The sequence below is a fragment of the Phoenix dactylifera genome, chromosome 7 (genome assembly GCF_051530095.1).
Source record: "Phoenix dactylifera cultivar Ajwa chromosome 7, Ajwa_hap1_PhDact_Kaust_v1.1, whole genome shotgun sequence".
Lineage (NCBI taxonomy): Eukaryota > Viridiplantae > Streptophyta > Magnoliopsida > Arecales > Arecaceae > Phoenix > Phoenix dactylifera.
Genome location: NC_143196.1, coordinates 24,271,811 through 24,290,825, shown reverse-complemented (window position 1 = coordinate 24,290,825; position 19,015 = coordinate 24,271,811). Strand labels below are relative to the sequence as shown.

General features: G+C 36.1%; 2 protein-coding genes across 7 annotated transcripts in view; one reads left to right on the top strand and one right to left on the bottom strand.

Annotated features, from left to right (window-relative positions):
* Positions 1–907: 907 nt before the first annotated feature.
* Positions 908–8,848, top strand: LOC103718692 (SUN domain-containing protein 3-like). Of its 3 annotated transcripts, XM_088701339.2 has the most exons (6): positions 966–1,253; positions 5,222–5,409; positions 6,451–7,549; positions 7,583–7,811; positions 7,907–7,992; positions 8,548–8,848. In XM_088701339.2, exons 2-6 carry the CDS (start codon positions 5,244–5,246, stop codon positions 8,774–8,776), a joined length of 1,809 nt encoding a protein of 602 aa, XP_088557465.2. In that variant the 5' UTR covers positions 966–1,253; positions 5,222–5,243; the 3' UTR covers positions 8,777–8,848. The 3 variants fall into 3 exon arrangements, with proteins under 3 accessions (XP_008805841.4, XP_008805842.4, XP_088557465.2); XM_008807619.5 differs by having other exon boundaries at positions 908–1,253; positions 6,451–7,811; XM_008807620.5 differs by having other exon boundaries at positions 964–1,253; positions 5,225–5,409; positions 6,451–7,811.
* A 1,984-nt stretch (positions 8,849–10,832) lies between these two features.
* The window catches only part of LOC103718693 (kinesin-like protein KIN-14L), a 70,766-nt gene continuing 62,583 nt past the window's right edge, over positions 10,833–19,015 (bottom strand). For all 4 annotated transcript variants that reach the window (XM_008807623.5, XM_088701338.2, XM_026809108.4 and 1 more), the window contains 4 exons: positions 16,030–16,128; positions 12,615–12,752; positions 12,358–12,516; positions 10,833–11,474 (listed from right to left, as the gene is read on the bottom strand). In XM_008807623.5, the coding sequence (XP_008805845.4) occupies positions 11,019–11,474; positions 12,358–12,516; positions 12,615–12,752; positions 16,030–16,128 (852 nt within the window). In that variant the 3' untranslated portion in view covers positions 10,833–11,018. The remainder of the gene's footprint in view (positions 11,475–12,357; positions 12,517–12,614; positions 12,753–16,029; positions 16,129–19,015) is intronic.

Sequence of the window (19,015 nt, the reverse complement as noted above, 5' to 3'; positions counted from 1 at the left end):
CTCCCTCCCTCTTTCCCCCTAAGTTGATCATATATTGAAAAAGAAAACCTCTTTATGCTTTCTAGGACAAGGTCAAGTGCAGTTAATTCAATATGTTAAAACAATTTGAATTGCTATATGTTAAGCTCTAGAAATTTTAGAACTAAATGAATCCAATATTTATCTAAGATAGGCAATTTATGAGGCATATGTCTTATTACTCCTATCTAAATTTCATTTTATAATGCAGGAAGATTCTTGTATTTGTTTTTTTTTTCATGCACAAATGATCAAGATTTAATCTTAAGAAGATTAGGCACCGTGCATCATAGATTTATGAGCCAAATGTTAGGCTATATTTGGATACAGTATAAGTTAACCTAAATAAATAGGATATAGTATGCTCTCCTCCTCTTTACTATAGAATAAATTACCCCACCATGTAGGATGGAATAGTTATTCATGAAGTAGTAACAGAGTAGTTCAAATTATATTTTAAAATAGTAGTTTTCAAATAAATATGTTACATTTTTTTGGTGTTTGACGAGTTAAAGTGCATTTGGTGGAGAAATGTGGTCTTTGTTCCATTTAACCTCTAGCCCGCAACCAAACACAGTTCAACGAATTATTCACAAGCCCATTTAAATTGCGTTTATAAAATTTTAAATGCAAGGCAATAAGAAATAAAAAAAAATTACATGAAAGGTTATACATCTCCACTCCGCAGCAATAGCAAGATCTCAATGGGAAACACAGAAAATTATATAGCCGAATATATCAGCATCGACGCTCCCCGGGTCCCGGTCGTTACCGTTGGAAATAGGCCCCCAGCCGGCGCTCATTGGCTCTTGGTCTCCTCTCCTCGAGCAATGCGCCGACTAGCCGTTGGTGGGACCCTTTTCCAGCTGAGCGGGCTGGCCTCATGGACGCGCACTAACGGAGGTCTCACAGTATAAAAATCCTACGAGTCGCGTGATCGCTCTCCAGGCTGTGAGACGGACGAGAGCGACTGTTATCAATTTTTTTTCCACGCTCCCTTCTTTTTGAAGCCTCACTCCCTTGTTCTCCTTCTCCTCCTCCTCCTCCTCCTCCTCCTCTCGATCGTCTCTCCCATCTCTCCCCTCTCCTCTCTAGAAGTCTTCGTCTCTCGAGCTCTCATCCGCCGCCCCTCCTCACCGATCTCAGCGGTGATCTGATCTTGGACTCCGGAGGCAATCCGGTTTCACCCTCCTGAGGCGATCCGATCTCGGCCCGGGGCTCCGATCCGCCGCCGGGTGAGTTATCTGACCACTCTCATGCCGGAAACCTAACCCTAGCCTAACCTCGTCCGTATGCTTGCTTGATTGAGGCCTCCGTCTCTCTCTCGCCCTTCTTCTCTTCTTCCCTGATACAAAGATCGCTGCGTCACCCTTGTGTTTTGATGCGACTGTAGGTTTCTTTGTACGATTAGTTTTATTTTGATTTGAGATCAGACATGACTTATATCTCAGAGAATTTCTGCTTCTTTTTTTTTTCTAGACATGAATTCTCTCCTTGCTTTTGAATTACAAATGCTGAATTGGCAATAGCTTTGATATTTTCGACTTCTTGTTCGGGATCTTGAAGATTAATACTTGATTGTTTAGTTAAGCTATGACCTTGTTTTATTGAATTTTGTTTGAATCGTGTCGTTCGCATTAGAATTTTTGGATTGCTGGAAATAGGTAATTTTTTGAGATCAGCGATTTTATGAATGAATTGAGAGTTTTTATTTAAAATTTGAATCTTATTTAGTGGATAACTGTACCATTTTGCTACTTTTTCTGGATTGGAAGGGGAAATCTGTGTTGTTTGGGGAAAATTTAGAATAATTTTGTGGTGGGCAAAATGAGAAATTGTGGTAAATGTTGCATTAGAGGACATTGAGAAGAGTAGGGTTTTAGATTAAAAAAAATTTATTGTTTTCCTTTTTCTCTGTCTTTGATCAAATAAAGACAATCTTATTGATATGTTTTCCAATTTATATTGGTGGAAGGCATCCGTGCATGTGCACGGCACGTACCTTTCAGGAGGTTATTAGCTGTTATAGTGGGGAACTAACCTGTTATAGTGGGAAACTATGAATAATAACTGAATGGTAATGGTGTTGTTTGACAAAAAGATTATTTATCAAATAAACAAATCATTTGTTCAAGCTACAAGGTGATCTAAATTTCAAAAATATCTAATATAGATGCAATGGTGGAACCAAGATATTACCTTTTTTTTTCCTGGGTGTGGGGGGTGTTGAGCTGCAGGCAGACAGGGAATCATGTGAGTTGTTCTCCTTTTTTCAAGAAACATAGCATTATAAAAAATTATCATTCATTAATGTATAACAGAGAACTTAGAAAATCTGTTCAAGAAAATTGAGAATGTTATTCAAACTGCTTTCTGATCTTTGTTAAAAGCTTGCAAAAGCTATTATTTAAGAGTATTAAGATTGTAAGAACATTATAATCTTCTCATCAAAATATAGTGATACATTTAATTTGCAAACAATACAAAGTGGATGTATAGAAGTATAAAGAAGAAGATAAATGATAACTTTGTTCATTATGGAAAATGGTTTATTCGTATTGACCCAATCACTATTTCTACTATGTATAACATTTTAATCTGAAGCTCTAACTAAAAACCAGCACAATAACTATAGATAGAAAAAAAGCTAACAGTACACAAAAGGAAACAATAATAACAAGGTAAACTGAAAACAGACCTGAGCTTTTACTCTTTTGTCAAATTTGGGGCTAAAAGCACATAGCCTCTTCCCAATTTTTTGTTTTATGCCCTTTAATCCATGATTGTTGCTAGGCAATTAGATATTCTGGAGTACAAGAGTAAAAAGCAAATGATATAAGATCATGATTGAATAGGAGAAGAGAGAGATAAAAAAGTTAAAGATTTTTTTTTCTTTTACAAAAATACTAAACCAGGTTGCTTTTGTCTTCCCACCAAAAACACAAGCACCCAAGCTTTCGCCCAGCATTAAAAAAAAAAAAAGAAATCATGTTGTCACATGGTTCTTCTTTCAAAAAGAACCAGTCAAGCTTTCTGCCCAAGGCCCAAATTGCAGGCTCTATAGGTTTGCATGATCTTTGTAGATCATGCATATTGAAATGACTTTGAATTGACAGTAATGATTTGAATAGAAAAATTTCAATTAAATGATAAACAAAAGAGTAATTTGTGGAGTGGTTACAGCTTTTCCTGAAAAAAGAAGTCTGGTTACCCATGACAGGAGTCATGGCAACATTTACCAATGATACAGAGTATTAGCCCTTTCATGTATTTATGATATTTCTTGGAGCCAGAGGGGGCAACTGTCCCCCTCTCTCCACCCATGTATTGATGAACAGTGAGTAAGATAATAACAACCGTCTATTTTATTATATAATAGCTGGTATCAGAGGATGAGAGCTAAATAGCAGCCCAGTTGTCATTTAACAGCTTGTCTTTATTTTGTATAACATTCAAGGCTTCAGAAACTGTTCCAACACTAATGCCCATTATAACCTTACAACAGATATTATTTTAAACCATGGTTGTTGCTAAATATAGTTTATAGATTTTATTAGGATTTATTTTTATATAATGCAATATTGTTTTGGATCAATTTGGGACTGGGCGGTGATGGTGGTTTGGATTATGTTATCCAGTCGAATTGGTTGTGAAGAGTGAAAGCTATTTGACACTTGGACTGTTCACCTGGATAAAATAATTCTAAATTCAAACTTTCATTCATATTGCAAAAAGGAAAAATCAATTAATGAACAGAATTTTGAATAGATAATGACATAATGTTGTTATTTCTCCGCTACTCTTTATTATATTCTATTTCGACTGCTTGTAACACTCATAGTCATAGTCATTAAAATTTATTTTTAGATAAATCCTATTTCATGTCTGATCTGGACATGTAATGTCTGATCTGGACATGTAATGGCTGTTGTTTCCATTATAAAGGAAAATAACAGTTTGAGGGGTCCTGTTATATCAGAATCTTTTTGAGTTTTGTTTTTTCATTCCTTATCTCTATACTTTCTTAAAATCCAGATATAATCCCAAATTTTCAAAAAACATAAAGTTATCCCCTTATTTGTTGAAAAGCATCCAAAATGTTATGTAGGATTGACATCAAATAGAATGTAAGAAATACTCGCTCTCTCCCTCCTAACTTGAAGGCAATTATATCCTTACCAAAAATTCATCAACTGTCCTAATAGATTAGACTATAGTAATGGTAAAACAACCACTAACTTAAAACAAAGAGAAATATTATTGAGATCTAATTTAATTTAACCATAGGGGTTATTCAAGATGCTTTTAAGGGAATAGATAGATAATTTATAATTTCTTGGATGGTACCTGTCGTCGGCTCAATTGGTAAAGTCACTTGGTGTTGGATACTAGTGACCTAGGTCCAAATCCTATTGTCACCCTGATATCAGCCAGACTTCCTCCTGTCCTAGTTCTCAAAGTTTGTAATTTTTGAAAAATTAAGGATATTCTGCAATTGGTAGAAATTTAGGGACAAGTTGCAACAATCACTTTCTTTCAGCCCACAACCCTCCATCTCTCTCACCTTATCCCCACCCATAACTGCCCTTCTCTTCCTCCTCTCTCTCACTTGGCCCCAGCTCACAACCGTCCTCCTGCTCCCTCCCTCTCTGCCTTGCCTAGCCCTAATCCATAGCTATTCTCTTCCTTTGTGGCCCTGGTAGGAAGGTGGCAGGGTAGAAGAACACAGAGGGAGGAGGTTGGAGAGGAACTAAACCTATGGGCTAGTGGAGATCTGTAGGGAAGACTGGGAGAGGAAACTATTTTGCTTAGTCTGCTAGTCATTCTGACTTTCTTTTATTAAATAAGCATTTATTGGAGTAGGCAGCTGTTTAGGATATGGATGGAATTGCTCAAATTGCTTTTGGAGCCGGTAGAGATTAAAAGGCAGATAAAGTCAGGACATGCATTGAACTAAATGAGTTGTTCTCTCTTTATTTTGGTGTTGAATGAGTGTTTTGTGAACAACACCACACTTTATAGTTTAGATAGATAGATGGATTTAGGTTGTAAGTATCACATACCAAAATAAAGTTTAGCATATTTTGTTTCTTTTCTTTTCTCTTTCCTCCAATCTCTCCTTTATTTGTTCTAGTTTTGGAATTGGAATGCAGTTCTAGTTCTTTTCATATTTTAACCGATTTATGTGTTTCCTCATGTACAGCAGTGGGGTGGACTAATGAGCAATGCAGAGATCCCGTAGAGCTCTTCTTTGCAGAAGAGCTGCTTTGGAGAACAATGTCTTCGCTGGGAGGAAGCACCTGTACAAGGTTTCTCTGTCTATTGTAATCCTTTCATGGGTTCTCTTCTTCCTTCTCAATTCCTTGATCAGCAATGGCAATGGTTATATAGGTGGTGCTCTCTCCCTCCCCTTCTAGATTGTTATAATAAAAGTCTGTAAAATTAATGCTAGAACTTATAAAAAGAAAAAATAAAGTGGAAAAAGGAGACCTCTTTTTCATATGAATTCATGTTTGCTTTGTTGCATCAGTAAAGCTACCTTCTCTTTTCTTGTTTTAGTATTCTGTTTGTTGTGCTCTTCCTGGTTCATCAGCTGCTGTCAGGTTGTTTTCAACTCTATATCTTTCTTGATTGCAACAATGGCTTTATTACATTTTATTTCCTATTTGGATATTCTATTTATGATTTTGTTTAATTCTGATTTCATACTGTTGTTGTTGCATGTATTTTTGACATTGTGGTAAGCATCAAAAGAATATTTTACCACATGATGGATGTAATATATTTGATAAACACTTCTATGGTTTTCATTTGAACCTTGCACGAATTTTGGAATTTCTCATCTCTTTCTTCCATTCATTGCATTTAATAGTGAATATCAAAAAAAAAAAAAAATTGAGACAAAAGGAGGCCATCTTCTGATGAATCATGATCTTTGGATAGAGAAATTTATCTCCTACTGCTCTTCTTTTCATTCTTTTTTAGTGGTTCAGTAGCTGTATATGGTGTTGTGTACATGTTTTAATTCTCGAGTTTTCAGAACAAATTGATGTAGATCTACATTCCTTTGATCTGGTTTTGGTTTTTCACTAATTGTATTTTTGGCTTTTTTTTGTTCTGGTGGATTTCATGTCACCTTGTGTTGATAATATTTAGATAAGTACATTTGGGATTTGCATACTGGCCATTAAATTGAATTTACTTTCAATACGTTATTCCTACATATGCATGATTCACATGGACAATTATATTCACCTACATTATGTATTTCTTCACCATTGCATGAGACAACAGCATCTTTCTGCCAAAATAACTCCGGAAAGGGGTGGACTGACTTACAAAGGAGTGAAGGGAGTTGGACCCTGATTCTGGATTTTTGTTCCCTTCTTTCACTGTTGTGTATATATTAATTATTCTTGCAACGGCATGCAGATGGATTGGGTGCTGTTGTTGATGCAGCTGGCTGGCATGAAGCTACCCCAGATCCAGATGGTGGTAGAGATTCTTGGGATGAGTTGGCACTATCGGATGCCGATTTCAAGGAAAGTCCCATTTCAGAGAGTCAGGCTGTAGGGAGTAGCACAGAAGTTTTAGTTAATGAAGATGATAAAGTAAATCTGTCAACTTTTGGAAAAGAGCAGGTAACTGAGATAGTCTCTGAGTCAGACATCAAGTTGGACAAGGATGCCCCTCTTAAAAGTGATAGATTATCTCGTATTGCTCCTGGTCTTGATGAGTTTAAAAGCAAGGCAATCACTGCAAAAGAAAAGCCTATTTCCACCCAAGCAGGCAGTGTCATTCACCGAATTGAGCCTGGTGGGAAAGAGTATAATTATGCTTCTGCTACTAAGGGTGCAAAGGTCTTAGATTTTAATAAGGAAGCTAAAGGTGCTTCTAACATATTAGACAAAGACAAGGACAGATATCTGCGAAATCCATGCTCTGCAGAGGAGAAATATGTTGTTATAGAGCTTTCAGAAGAAACTTTAGTTGATACCATTGAGATAGCAAATTTTGAGCACTACTCTTCTAATTTGAAAGGTTTTGAACTGCTGAGTAGTTTAATTTATCCAACTGACAACTGGGTCAAACTCAGTAATTTTACTGCTGCAAATGCGAAACATGCCCAGAGGTTTTCTCTTCCAGAGCCAAAGTGGGCAAGGTACCTAAAACTCAATTTACTGAGCCATTATGGTTCAGAATTCTACTGTACACTAAGTGTGGTGGAGGTGTATGGCGTGGATGCAGTTGAGAGGATGCTGGAGGATATGATCTCTGTTGAGAACAAGCGCTTGGAGCCTGAGGAACATAATGCTGAACAAATACCATCGCAAGAACCAACTGATAGTGATGATACCTATCAAGAACTTGCTAGAGAAACTGAGGATGAATCTCAATCTGAAAGTCTACAGACAAAACAGGAGCCATCAAAAAACAATGTGCCTGATCTAACTGATGAGACAAGGCCACCACAATTTGATCAAAAAAAGGAGACAAGGCCACCACAATTTGATCAAAAAAAGGAGACAAGGCCACCACAATTTGATCAAAAAAAGGAGACAAGGCCACTGCAAGTTGGAAGGATGCCTGGAGATGCTGTTCTCAAGGTACTAATGCAAAAAGTCCAGTCTCTTGATGTTAATTTTTCTGTTTTGGAGCAGTACCTGGAGGAGTTGAATAGCAGATATGGACGCATCTTTAAAGACTTTGATGATGATATCACCGAGAAGGATCAGCTTCTGGAGAAAATCAAATTAGAGATAAAGAATCTTCAAAGCAGCAAAGATGATTTTGTATGTTGAATTTTCAATCTCGGTAGTCTGTTGGTGATTTGTTTAATTTTTAACCACTCAATTTTTTAAACTGACCTTGCATTCCTTGATTTCAGACCAATTACATTGGAGAGCTTCTCTCATGGAAAGTCCTCATTTCCTCACAGTTGGACCAGCTGGTCAGAGATAATGTGATGCTCAGGTGTGATTTATTCCTTGCTTGCTTTGATGTTTGTATACATAGTCTATCTCGTCAAGTAGGTTTCGGATCTTTAGACACACATGCTAAACTTGTATTATTTCGTCCACAACGTTTAGGTCATGTGAGGGTATTATGTTTCTGGAAACAGACACGTCTATTTTGTTAGGGCTGTTCTGGTTAAGTGGAGAAATCAGCTTCACTGATGACCTTCAATTATGCCCCTACCAAAATTACAGACCTTTTTATTTAGTGATAAGATGCTAATGTCACTTTGGTTTTCTGGACCTATTTGTAAGAGCCCCTTCGTTGAGCCTCATTTGGAGAATGAGTTTGCTCATGAGATAGGAGATCACCCAACTTGCTTGTTGTTGGCTGTTAACCTTCTACCAGTATGTACGTAGGATTATTGTTACCTTAAGCAGCAACCTTTCACTCGTGTGACACCCTTTATGGAAAAATTGAATGAACAGAGTGAAAAAATGAATGCTTCTTGTTAATATCTACCTATTATTCACTTTCAATTGACCATCTGTACTTGTTTGTGCTGATATGCAGATCGGAGATTGAAAGGGTTCGAGACCATCAGTTTGACATGGAGAACAGGGGTCTTGCAGTGATGTTCATAAGTTTTGTCTTTGGGTGTTTAGCTGCTACAAAGTTGGTTATGGGTATGCTCTCAAGTGTTTGTAAACTACGTTATTCTGAAATGTTTTGTAGGACAAGCTCTGCTTGGCTCATCTTGCTTCTGAGCAGTAGCATCGTAGCTTCCATCCTGGTGTTATAATAGTCATATGTAGTACATTTCCTATATTTGCGGCAATATATTACTGTCTCATGAGGTTTCATTTGGAACAAACTTTTGTAGAGCCTCTGTCATTTTGGTTGAGGTTACTGGAATACACGTATCACCAACCTCGCTGACCTAACTATTATCTGTAAATGAAGAATTAAGGAACATAACTTACATAGTGGCATATAAGCCTGCAAATAGATAACGGATGATTGAGAATATGATAAACAATTTTTAATTTTTTTTAACAATATTAAAATTAAATTTTAAACAAATGCTTTCGGTAGGTGATGAACCCACTGCATATTAAATTATGTATGATCGACTTACATATTTTCATAATTTTATCATCCTACATGGTAGCATAACATTATAGCAACTTTGAGATATGTTATTTCTCTACAAACCCATGGATAAATGCATAAACAGGGACTTCTTTCTTTACTCAAGATAAAATAACTTTCTAACGTAAACTTGACCTAAAAAGTGACTTTATCTAACTTGAATCTCAAGTTTTAACTTTATTCATAAGCAAACTCTGTTAGGGCATTGCAAAATTTATTTAAAAGACAAGGAAATTACAGGTCGGGCTATCTTGAAATTCTCAAATGCGTTGTTGGGAAATTACAGATGCAGGCTCTAAACTCGTGAAAAACAAAATGCACAAAATAAAACTCCAAACTTAAATAACTGTAGATTGTAAGTTTTTCCTTTATTCGTTGAAGTGGTCAACATCCTTAAATATTGATCATCTACATTATTCCTTAATCGCGCCCCCATAAAACCTCACATTGTTTCACATATACCCATTGAAATTGCTTTATCTGATGCTTCAGGGTGTACTCGCAATTCACAGTGAGACGCCGATTTAACAAAAAAAAAAAAAAAGGGTGCTTTATCAAGTGTGTGCAAGAGGACCACTGGGAGAAAGGGCTTTTGCACGCTTCGCAAATGAAAAAGTTGTGGATGGGAAGGGGTAACTTTAAGTTGGATCTCCCAAGTTTTTTTGCACTCCTAAAATATTGATGCTTCATTGTGTTTGTTTTCTTCCTCCCACAATTGATGCTTCATTGTCATCATAACAATAATTACGGTATTTTTATTTCTATTCTCCTTATCCTCCCTAAAATCAGCAGTCCTGATTATAAAACTTTGACACAACAGCCTAGAAGCGAGAATACCATGGAACATGATGAATATGCTGAACTTAATGAGTCTGATATCAAAGGAAGCTTAGGTTGGATCAGGCTTATTCACTAGTAGATGATACCATCGTCCTTGCCTATAACTTGGAGCTGATAACAAAGTCATAGTTCTTGCCCTTTTCCCCCTCAATTTCCCAATCAGGTTGGCTCAAGCTATATCAGAAACGGTTTTAAAAAAGGAGTCTACATCATCAGAGAATGTTAATATAAGCAATACAGACGAACCATGCAAGGACCTGTTCCTGAAGAATTTCGGCAACATAATGCAGGGGAGAAACTAGTTTCCCATAAAAATATGCATTTGATTCCATGCTTGTACATGCTAAACTTCTGATCTTTGAACGCATCCAGATTAGAATGACTCAAGGATCTGCCATGTCAGTGTTTAATGAAAAATAGTGCAATACATTTTGGATGACTTTAGAAAATAAGCTCATGTCCGAACAAACTAAGGAAGCTAAGGAAACATACCAAGACCAAATAGTATCTTATTCATTTTCTCAATCACTTCGTTCTAATATTCAACATAATGAGAAAATTGCATGACCAATTATTGACCCACCACCATTACTTTGCTCAACCAAGAGTAGATCAGATTGTTGCACTGTTGCTTATTCTAACTGATTTTTTGCATGCTTGGGAGGCTAGAATAATAAATACCATAAAGCTAGCTAGGTGATAACTGCCTGCCAAGATATAATGACCCTGAACATGATAATTACCAAAAGATTATGAACAACAGATTTTTCACAAAAGTAGTGGCTAACTACAAAACACCGCTAAGTTGATGCTTCAGCAGCAAACATTTAGTGAAAAAAGAACAGCAAAAGAAACGGAATACCTAGTTTTCAGAAACGGAATACCTCATTGTCAAAATAATACTGTAATCAGAAGTGATATTACAACTCAAACTTGTTGAAAACTGTACCTATCCCTTGGAAGGATGTCTTAAAATAGTGAATCTTTTTACAAGAATGAGGCAACAATTTACATGACATACATGTTTTTAATAGTACAAGACACTGCTGCGATTATGACCTCACGTCTTTAAACGTACCCCCCTTTTCCAGCTCTGCAACTAGATCTCTTAGAGCTGGAACTTTACTAGCCAAAGTCCTGTACAATCTAGAGTACCTAGCTCTGGAACCGTCAGCTGTTCGTGCAAGGGCGAGCAAGCTAACTGCCTCAGGCAACTGCTCAAATACTTGTTTGATCTCCTCCAAGCTCATATGAGCAAGAACCAAAGGCCTCGGAACAACCCTTATAATTTCACCTCCTTTTGGTTCTTGGACTCGGGCATCAGCTTTGATGACAAGCTCAGAGTTCGAGTTTGCTCCACACTTAATGATGAATGGGGTCGTAGTCCCTGTGTTGAACTGCAACACATTCCACTGAGTTACTTCAGCATCTGCAGTGGACAATGAATCTGCATATGGTTGGTTAGTTCGTGCTTCATAATCAAGGCGGCCATCCTCTTCAGCTATAGACTGCAAGAATTCATAGTCTCAAATTAAAATGGCTGAGCCCTGTGGTTAATTAATTAATTAAATATTATACTAGTACCTAACTGAAAACCAGTGGAACTCAGTAAAAATATTCAACTTTTTTCTCTTTATCAGATTTTTTTCATACAATGGGACAGAGTCAAGTTGATGAACCATGATTGCACCATCTGAGCAGCTCGATGACTTGTAATTAGTGTAAGATCCATAACTCCTAATGGGCATCAAATTATACTGGATTTCTGAATGCAAGTAAACTAAAATGAAGAAATCCTATATCTACATGTTTTGCAGATAAAAGACAATTTTAACATAGCACAATTGCAACCTATATATATATATATATATATCGGTAGGTCACATGATGTAGAAATTGTTGCATATTTGTCAGCTAATGATAAAAAAAAAACTTATTCTTCTATCCTCGGTATTATCTCTCAATTTCTCTTTGTATAAACATTCAATATATGAAAAAATGTTGTTTCATGGTGAATTATAAGCAAATAACATCCAGAATTCATCCAATCTTAAGAATCCAGTTCTTAATATTGTGCCATGGAATTGAAACATCTGAACAATGAGCCCATCCTGAGCTCTATGATATTCTCCAATACCAGTGAGTGGAAAAAACAGCCATGTAGATCCAGTATTTGTCATAATAGAATCAATCAAAAAGAATGATTTGGGCCCGAGGTATAACTAACATCATATTCCAGAGGTATAATTTAATCCAGTATTCATTAATATAGGTTGATATTCTGAGATCTGGAGTCGGAAGCATTATATGGCAACCTAGATAAGGTATGATCTTAAAGAACAAAGATATCCGGTATTCCATCTTGATAGATACTTCAAACTGACAACTTACCTCTACCAATCTCTGAGCCTCCATAATCTGCCTCTGGGCACACGGATGATCAATATCAAGAAGCGATGGCATCCGTTCTAAGAGTTCTTTCAGAGATGCTAGCATTGCTTTCTTTTTGGTTTTGGTAAGAGAGCTTACAGAGGCTTGTCTCGCTATTTCCTGTGACAGAGAGAACCTAGTTTAATGTTTCTTGTAATTTAATCAATTTATTTGACAAACTTTAAATCAAGGAAGAAATGGAACTGAGAGCGGCAGACCTTCACTTGTTTCAGGATGCTATCCAAAGATATGAGAGATGCCAACCGTGCATCTTCAGCTGCTGTTGGAGGATTCCTGATGGGCGAACCACCTTCTGTTGTTAGCAAGGCTGTATCACTCCTCATTTGTTGTAAAATCTGATGATAAATGGCAGCAGCATTAAGATGCACAAACCAAAGTGTACCAAACAATATTTTCCAGATCGTTCACAGAATGTTGTTGATTATAATAATAAAAATAATTTTGATTGATAAAAATGACAAGTTTCCAACTCAATTCTCAGTTTATGAGAAAAAGGTTATGATACTGTGCTTTAGAGCCATTAGTAATTTATCAGGACATGCCTGTCAGTATCATGAGACCACATTTGTTTGCAAATTTATACAATTATCTCAGCAGCAACAGAATCTCTTAATTTTGATTGGGATCCTGCTCAAACAACCTAGAAGTATCATGTACAAAATAAAAAGACTTGTGCACTTGAAAATTTGTGTACTCCCACCCTCCTCTCTCTCTTACTGTAATTCAGAATTTTAAGTTATAATAACTAGATGTACTTGACATATTACCCTATGAAAATTACATAGGAAAGTTGTGAGATGCTAGAATCAGGTGCAAAAATCAACAACAGCATAAAAAAGACAAACTTTCAAACATTAAAATATTTACATACAGATATGCATGCATGCATTCATGCAAGCAAGCATAATGCCTAAACCCCACATTAGTTTGATTTACGATAAAAGATGGAAGAAATGGAAACCGAGAAATAAAACAGCATTATTTGAGCAGAACTATATCATTTCAAATAAGAATATGGATAAATAAGGCATAATTCAATACCCCCAAAATCACACTTCTGCTAACAAACACATCCTACAGGAATCTGAGGGGAGGGAGAGTTTCATTGCCTCATAGATTCCTATTCCCATGACATTCTCCATGTAGTTTCACACTTTAAGGCATGATTCCGAGATCAGACACTTTCTAATGTGTCACTCATACTAAAAACTAATGTTTGGCAACTCTATAAGCTCAAAAAGATTTACGCTTTCTAATGTGTCACTCATACTAAAAACTAATGTTCGGCGACTCTATAAGCTCAAAAAGATTTCAAATATATGGACTTTAAGCATAATGAAAAACTTCACCTACTTGGACTGTTTGAATGTTCCTTGTTAAAATAAATCAAAAACCAAAGGGCAGTTTGGGAAGAGGTGAACCAATCCTCCTTGCTTCGGGGGACTGGGAACAGTAATATGAGGCCCAACCAGCATCAACCTGGTTCGCCCTGGCTCATGTCCTGGAGGGAGAAAAAAATTCCCTGCTGGTCTTTTTTCTTCTTCCTTCAATACTCAGATCGCTCCCTCTCATCACTGTGGACCCTACCCCTCTCCCTCTCCCTCCCACAATCCCATGCACATACGTAAATACATATCACATGTGCATGCAAACAAGCATGAAACAGACATGAGATATATGCATGTGCACACACGCATATACATTGTACCCTCTAAAACTAGCATTATAATGGAAATCACAGAAAAAAAGGAAACATGCGAGAGGCTAAAAAGTCTTAAAATACATAATACACACACACACACACAAGAGTTTCCTTTTTTTTTTTCGGGTAACTTCCATTATATTGCTAGTTTTGAATATACAGCATATATTAGTGCCTCCACATGCATGCATATATGTTTGTATGCGTAGTTTATATATATATATATATATATATATATATACAAACATATATATATATATATATATATATATATATATAACACATACACACAAACACATATCAATTGTATTTATCTTTGAATTTTAAACATAACGTAACATTAACTCACATTTTTTTAACAAAAACAAGAAGATCAAAAAAGGTAGGAAATGTTTAGTACAGAAAAATTAATAGTTGAGTTCACCCGTATAGATTGTAAGCATAAATAGGTATATGTGCATTGTACCTATGTGAGTGCTTGTCATACTGCCCAGAGTACAAGAAAATATGTAGCATGGTACTATATGAGATAAACAAACACTCAAAAATTGCTTTCAACTGGTTAGCTGAAAAAATTGACCATAGTCAGACCTTCCAATTAGTGTAACAAAATGGGATCAGATTATCAAAACCAACACCTAATACATCCAAATTATGAGAATTTGACAAAGAACATTACCTAACACATAAACGTTTTGAGTAAGATGATTCATTGGATATCATCCCCAGGAGTGGAGCCAAGATTTTGACATAGGGGGGGTCAAGTCTTATGATTTTATTATATCCATTTAATTTTAATTAATATTTATTATTAAAATAAATAATCAAAAATCAAAAATCTTATTCATTCTCAACTAAGATTGAGAATTTTTTAACCTCAGTGGAAATAAAAAGTTAGAAAATCATTGGTAGAAGCCTCATAACATTCATAATGATTAAAAAATGATTATGCATCTTTATGGTGTTGAACGAAAATAAGGGCTGATTGAAGAAAAGCAAATGGGATTCCTTCTTCCAGAAAATATATATTGGTGGAATTAGGTAGTTGAAAATTTTAACGTAACAAAAAAGGCACGACAATCAAATAAAGTTGGGTTCAAAAAAGAATATAAGATTGAATAAATAAATTTAATTGAAGCATAACTTGACACTAATATCCAGGAATGAGACCACTATCATTGATACTTTGATAGACTCATGGAATCCTTTTTCTTCAGTATTGCTTTGACAATGTCATGCAGTCGCCTAAAATCTTCCCAACCCCAAAGAGAGAGAGAGAGAAGCCTGCTATCTTTGTCTAGAACACAGAAAGATTGAGGTCCCAGATCCGAGAGAGAGAGAGAACGAAGGCACAAGAGGGCATGCTAGTCTGATAGTTTCTACTATAACCTTCTCTATCTTTTAGCATCAATCCAGAGATCTCTTTTTAAAAATGATTTAAAAAAATAGCGGCCCAATGCACTAGGCTGCCACCACTATGAGGTCTAGGAGGATTGAATAATGCAATCTTATCCATGCATGCAGAGAGGTTGTTTTCATGTTTCGAACCAATGATGCCCAGGTCATAACAGAGTAACCGTTGCACCAAGGCTCACCATCTAAATTTATCAAATAATGAGAAAAAAATTAAATGTAGCTATTTTTAAACTTATCAAATAATGAATTGAGGTAGATCCTAATCCATTAGGGGGGGTTCTTACATGTACTACATGTATACAGGGGCCATGCCCCCATTCCCAGGTGCACTTGGCTCCACCCTTGATCATCCCTAGTCCTCCATTTTTTTATTTAGAAGTTTAATTAGGCATAGATAGAAGTTGCCACCTATACCTATTAATGTGTCCTTGAAACAAACATAGTTCTACAACTCAAAATAATACATATGATGGTACAAGTATGCAAGCAACTACCTTCTTTCTCTTATGATCAACAGACTCTAGAGCTGAACGGAGCTTATTCACATGGGAAATGTCCTCAGCCTGTTCCGTTGCCAAGGTACCTGCTATATCCTATCAAAAACCAAGACACAAGAAAGAAAGAAGTCAATTCATAGTTCATACATTCTTCAAAGGCTTATAAAAAAATTAAAACATAAAACAAATGGTCTTAATTGTTCTGCACCTTAAAAATGATAAGAATCTGAATACTAAGCCTGCAGGTGATATGTTATACACATATAAGAAAATGAACATATGTATACATACATGGATGCATATATGGCATAAGATATATGGGTACAATATACTGAATTCAGAAAGAAAGAGACCTAATCTCCAATGATATGAAGCATCTTGTCGAAGGAAGATGAGCAAAAGGTGACATGACATCAGGTGGTATATAAGTCTAAAAATATTCTGTTGATTGGAAGTTCTCTACAAAAATATCCAACAGGAATTGCTGGATGCATGATATGTTTTCAAGATTACTCAAACACCATTACAAGCATTAGGTTCTCATTAACATGACAAACCATCATACTCATCGAACTACTGTTCTAACAAATATGGGTTGGAAATACAGAAGAACTCTGAGTCAATAATGTTCCAACTTCCATGAAAGGATTGAGCAGCATGCATGACTGCTCTGTACAATATATCAATCATCTAGAGTTCGGTGCCACATTGCTGACTAAGAAAAGTTTAAGCAAGATAACGGATTGCTATTAAACCTGCAAGGCCAGTTGGCAAGTAGGGAATCTACCACATTGGTTGCATTTTAAGATCACACGACCAAAGCAACTGTTGAAATTCCCCATGTATTGGTCAAATTTCAAGATCACAAAGCCAAAGAGCAACTCTCCAAAAGTCCCCAGATTTGGAATAGTCAAGTGAGATGCACTGCCTGTGACAACTGAATGTCAAACTACTTCACTCTTTATGAGGTTAATGGCTGCTCATCCAAATAGTTGTCAATATACAGTCTACCAACCAATTATATACATAGTAACCCGAAGAACAAAAGAATCATCAATTAGCAAGTACAAAGTAAAACAAACAGTGGTTTAAAAGCTTTGTGAAATTTATTTGACATTTCTATACACAATTCATTGATCATAATATACAATGTCTAAGATTCTTTAAAATCAAAATTCCACATCATCATTCCCTGACTATAAGATTGAGTCAGCATAAATTACAGCATTAGCATTTTGACTAGATTGTGGGGAAAAAGCCTACTGGGCAACAAATCAAGATCTCATACCATTGGTCATGATCCACATAATCGAGAGTTAAATCCCAGTACCAAGGCCCATCCTGGTCTAGTGCCAGGACGGCACTCAAATGATCTTGGATGGATCCTTAACAACCATTAAAACATGAATAAAGGTAAAAATTAAAAAAATAAATTAAAAATACTGGTTCCCAGGACAACAAGCCATCCCAAGTGTCAGGATGTAACTATCCCAGTTTGCACCAATCAAGATGGACCAAGAAAACCTATTCTAGAGAGACCAGGGCACGATCTCTCTAGTCCAATGCAGTATCCTAGGGTAGACCAAATCCTTAATCCTAGATAAAGACCCAAATTCAATAGGCTTAGTACTTTAGACCAAGGTCGGAGGAATCGGTAGCGGGCATCGTACCAATTCTTTGATGGGACGAGTCAGTACGGACCGTGCTGGGCCTGTACCGACAAAGTCAACTGTACCGTAGGATAAAAAAAGAAAGACAAGGGGGGGAGAGGGAGGCTGGCGGAGGGTGGCGGATGCCGACAGAGGCCGAGGGGGCGGCAAAGACCACGACTGGTTTTTCTGTTTCGAACGAAACAGGGATCCGGTTGCGGTTAAAAAAATTTGCGATTTTTAAGTTAAGTCGGCAAGCGAGTTGCATGGACCCCCGCGAAGGGCCCAAATCGAATCCTATGCTTGGCCACCTTATCCTGCTGCCACTGATTATCCAGGCTCGCCTGCATGGCAGCCTGGATCTGTGCCTCCTCGTCATCTGGAGCAGACACCTCTAACTCTCTGGAGTGATAAAAAGATGGCTCTGCCGCTCAGTAGTCCACCTCCGCCTTGAAAATTCTCTTCTTTATTGCTCTGAAATCAGCGAAGTACTTCATCAGCTGCCGAACGTCATATGGGCATTTTCAGCATATAGATACATTGGAATAACTGCCAGCTAAGTGCTGCTTCAACCTGGTTATCCCTCTCTTGAATTGTGTTGCACTAGTTGCACTTCCAATGGTGCCGATCCGAGAGCATTTGCTCATGATCCGAACCAATATCACGCTTTGACTTCTTTTTTCTTGATGGCTCCATTTCTGCAGGTTTATCAACTACATTAGTTTATCAATTCTTTAATAATAGCAAAATTAACTTATGATGAAAATAATTTTTTAAGTCAGAAAATACATCTAATTTATCTAATACATAATACTAATTTTTTATATTTATTTATTTATATATTTTTAATTTAAAAATATGTTTAAATATCATAAATTCAGAAAAATATGTTTTATACTTCCAAAATTACTTCTTAATTATAAATAGCAGCAATACATACTCCTAATTTTTTATAATTTTTGATATTATTTATATATTTTTAATTATTTTTGAATTTAAAAATAATTTTTAAATATTAATATTTCGAAAATTAATTTTCACTCAGATCCATGTAGATTCTAGCAATGGATGCTACATATATTTTTCTAGGCCCTTGGGCATGAATTACTTATTTTTTAATTTTTTTCAATTTAAGCGCATGATCGTATCAAAACTTGAATGAATGAACACCAAATTTTTTTGGAAAGTATCTAGCATACCCCAAAATACACTTCTGATTGTAAATATATTTTTTAATTTTTAATTTTTAATTTTTAATTTTTTATTTTTTAATATAAAAATATATTTTAAATTTTTAAAAATTATATAAAATACGAAAATTAAAAAATTTTATG

Coding starts and splice junctions, on each gene's coding strand:
- LOC103718692 (XM_008807619.5), top strand. CDS start 5,244: ATGCAGAGATCCCGTAGAGCTCTTCTTTGCAGAAGAGCTGCTTTGGAG. Junction 7,812..7,906: donor AAAGCAGCAAAGATGATTTT/GTATGTTGAATT, acceptor CCTTGATTTCAG/ACCAATTACATTGGAGAGCT. Junction 7,993..8,547: donor AGAGATAATGTGATGCTCAG/GTGTGATTTATT, acceptor GCTGATATGCAG/ATCGGAGATTGAAAGGGTTC.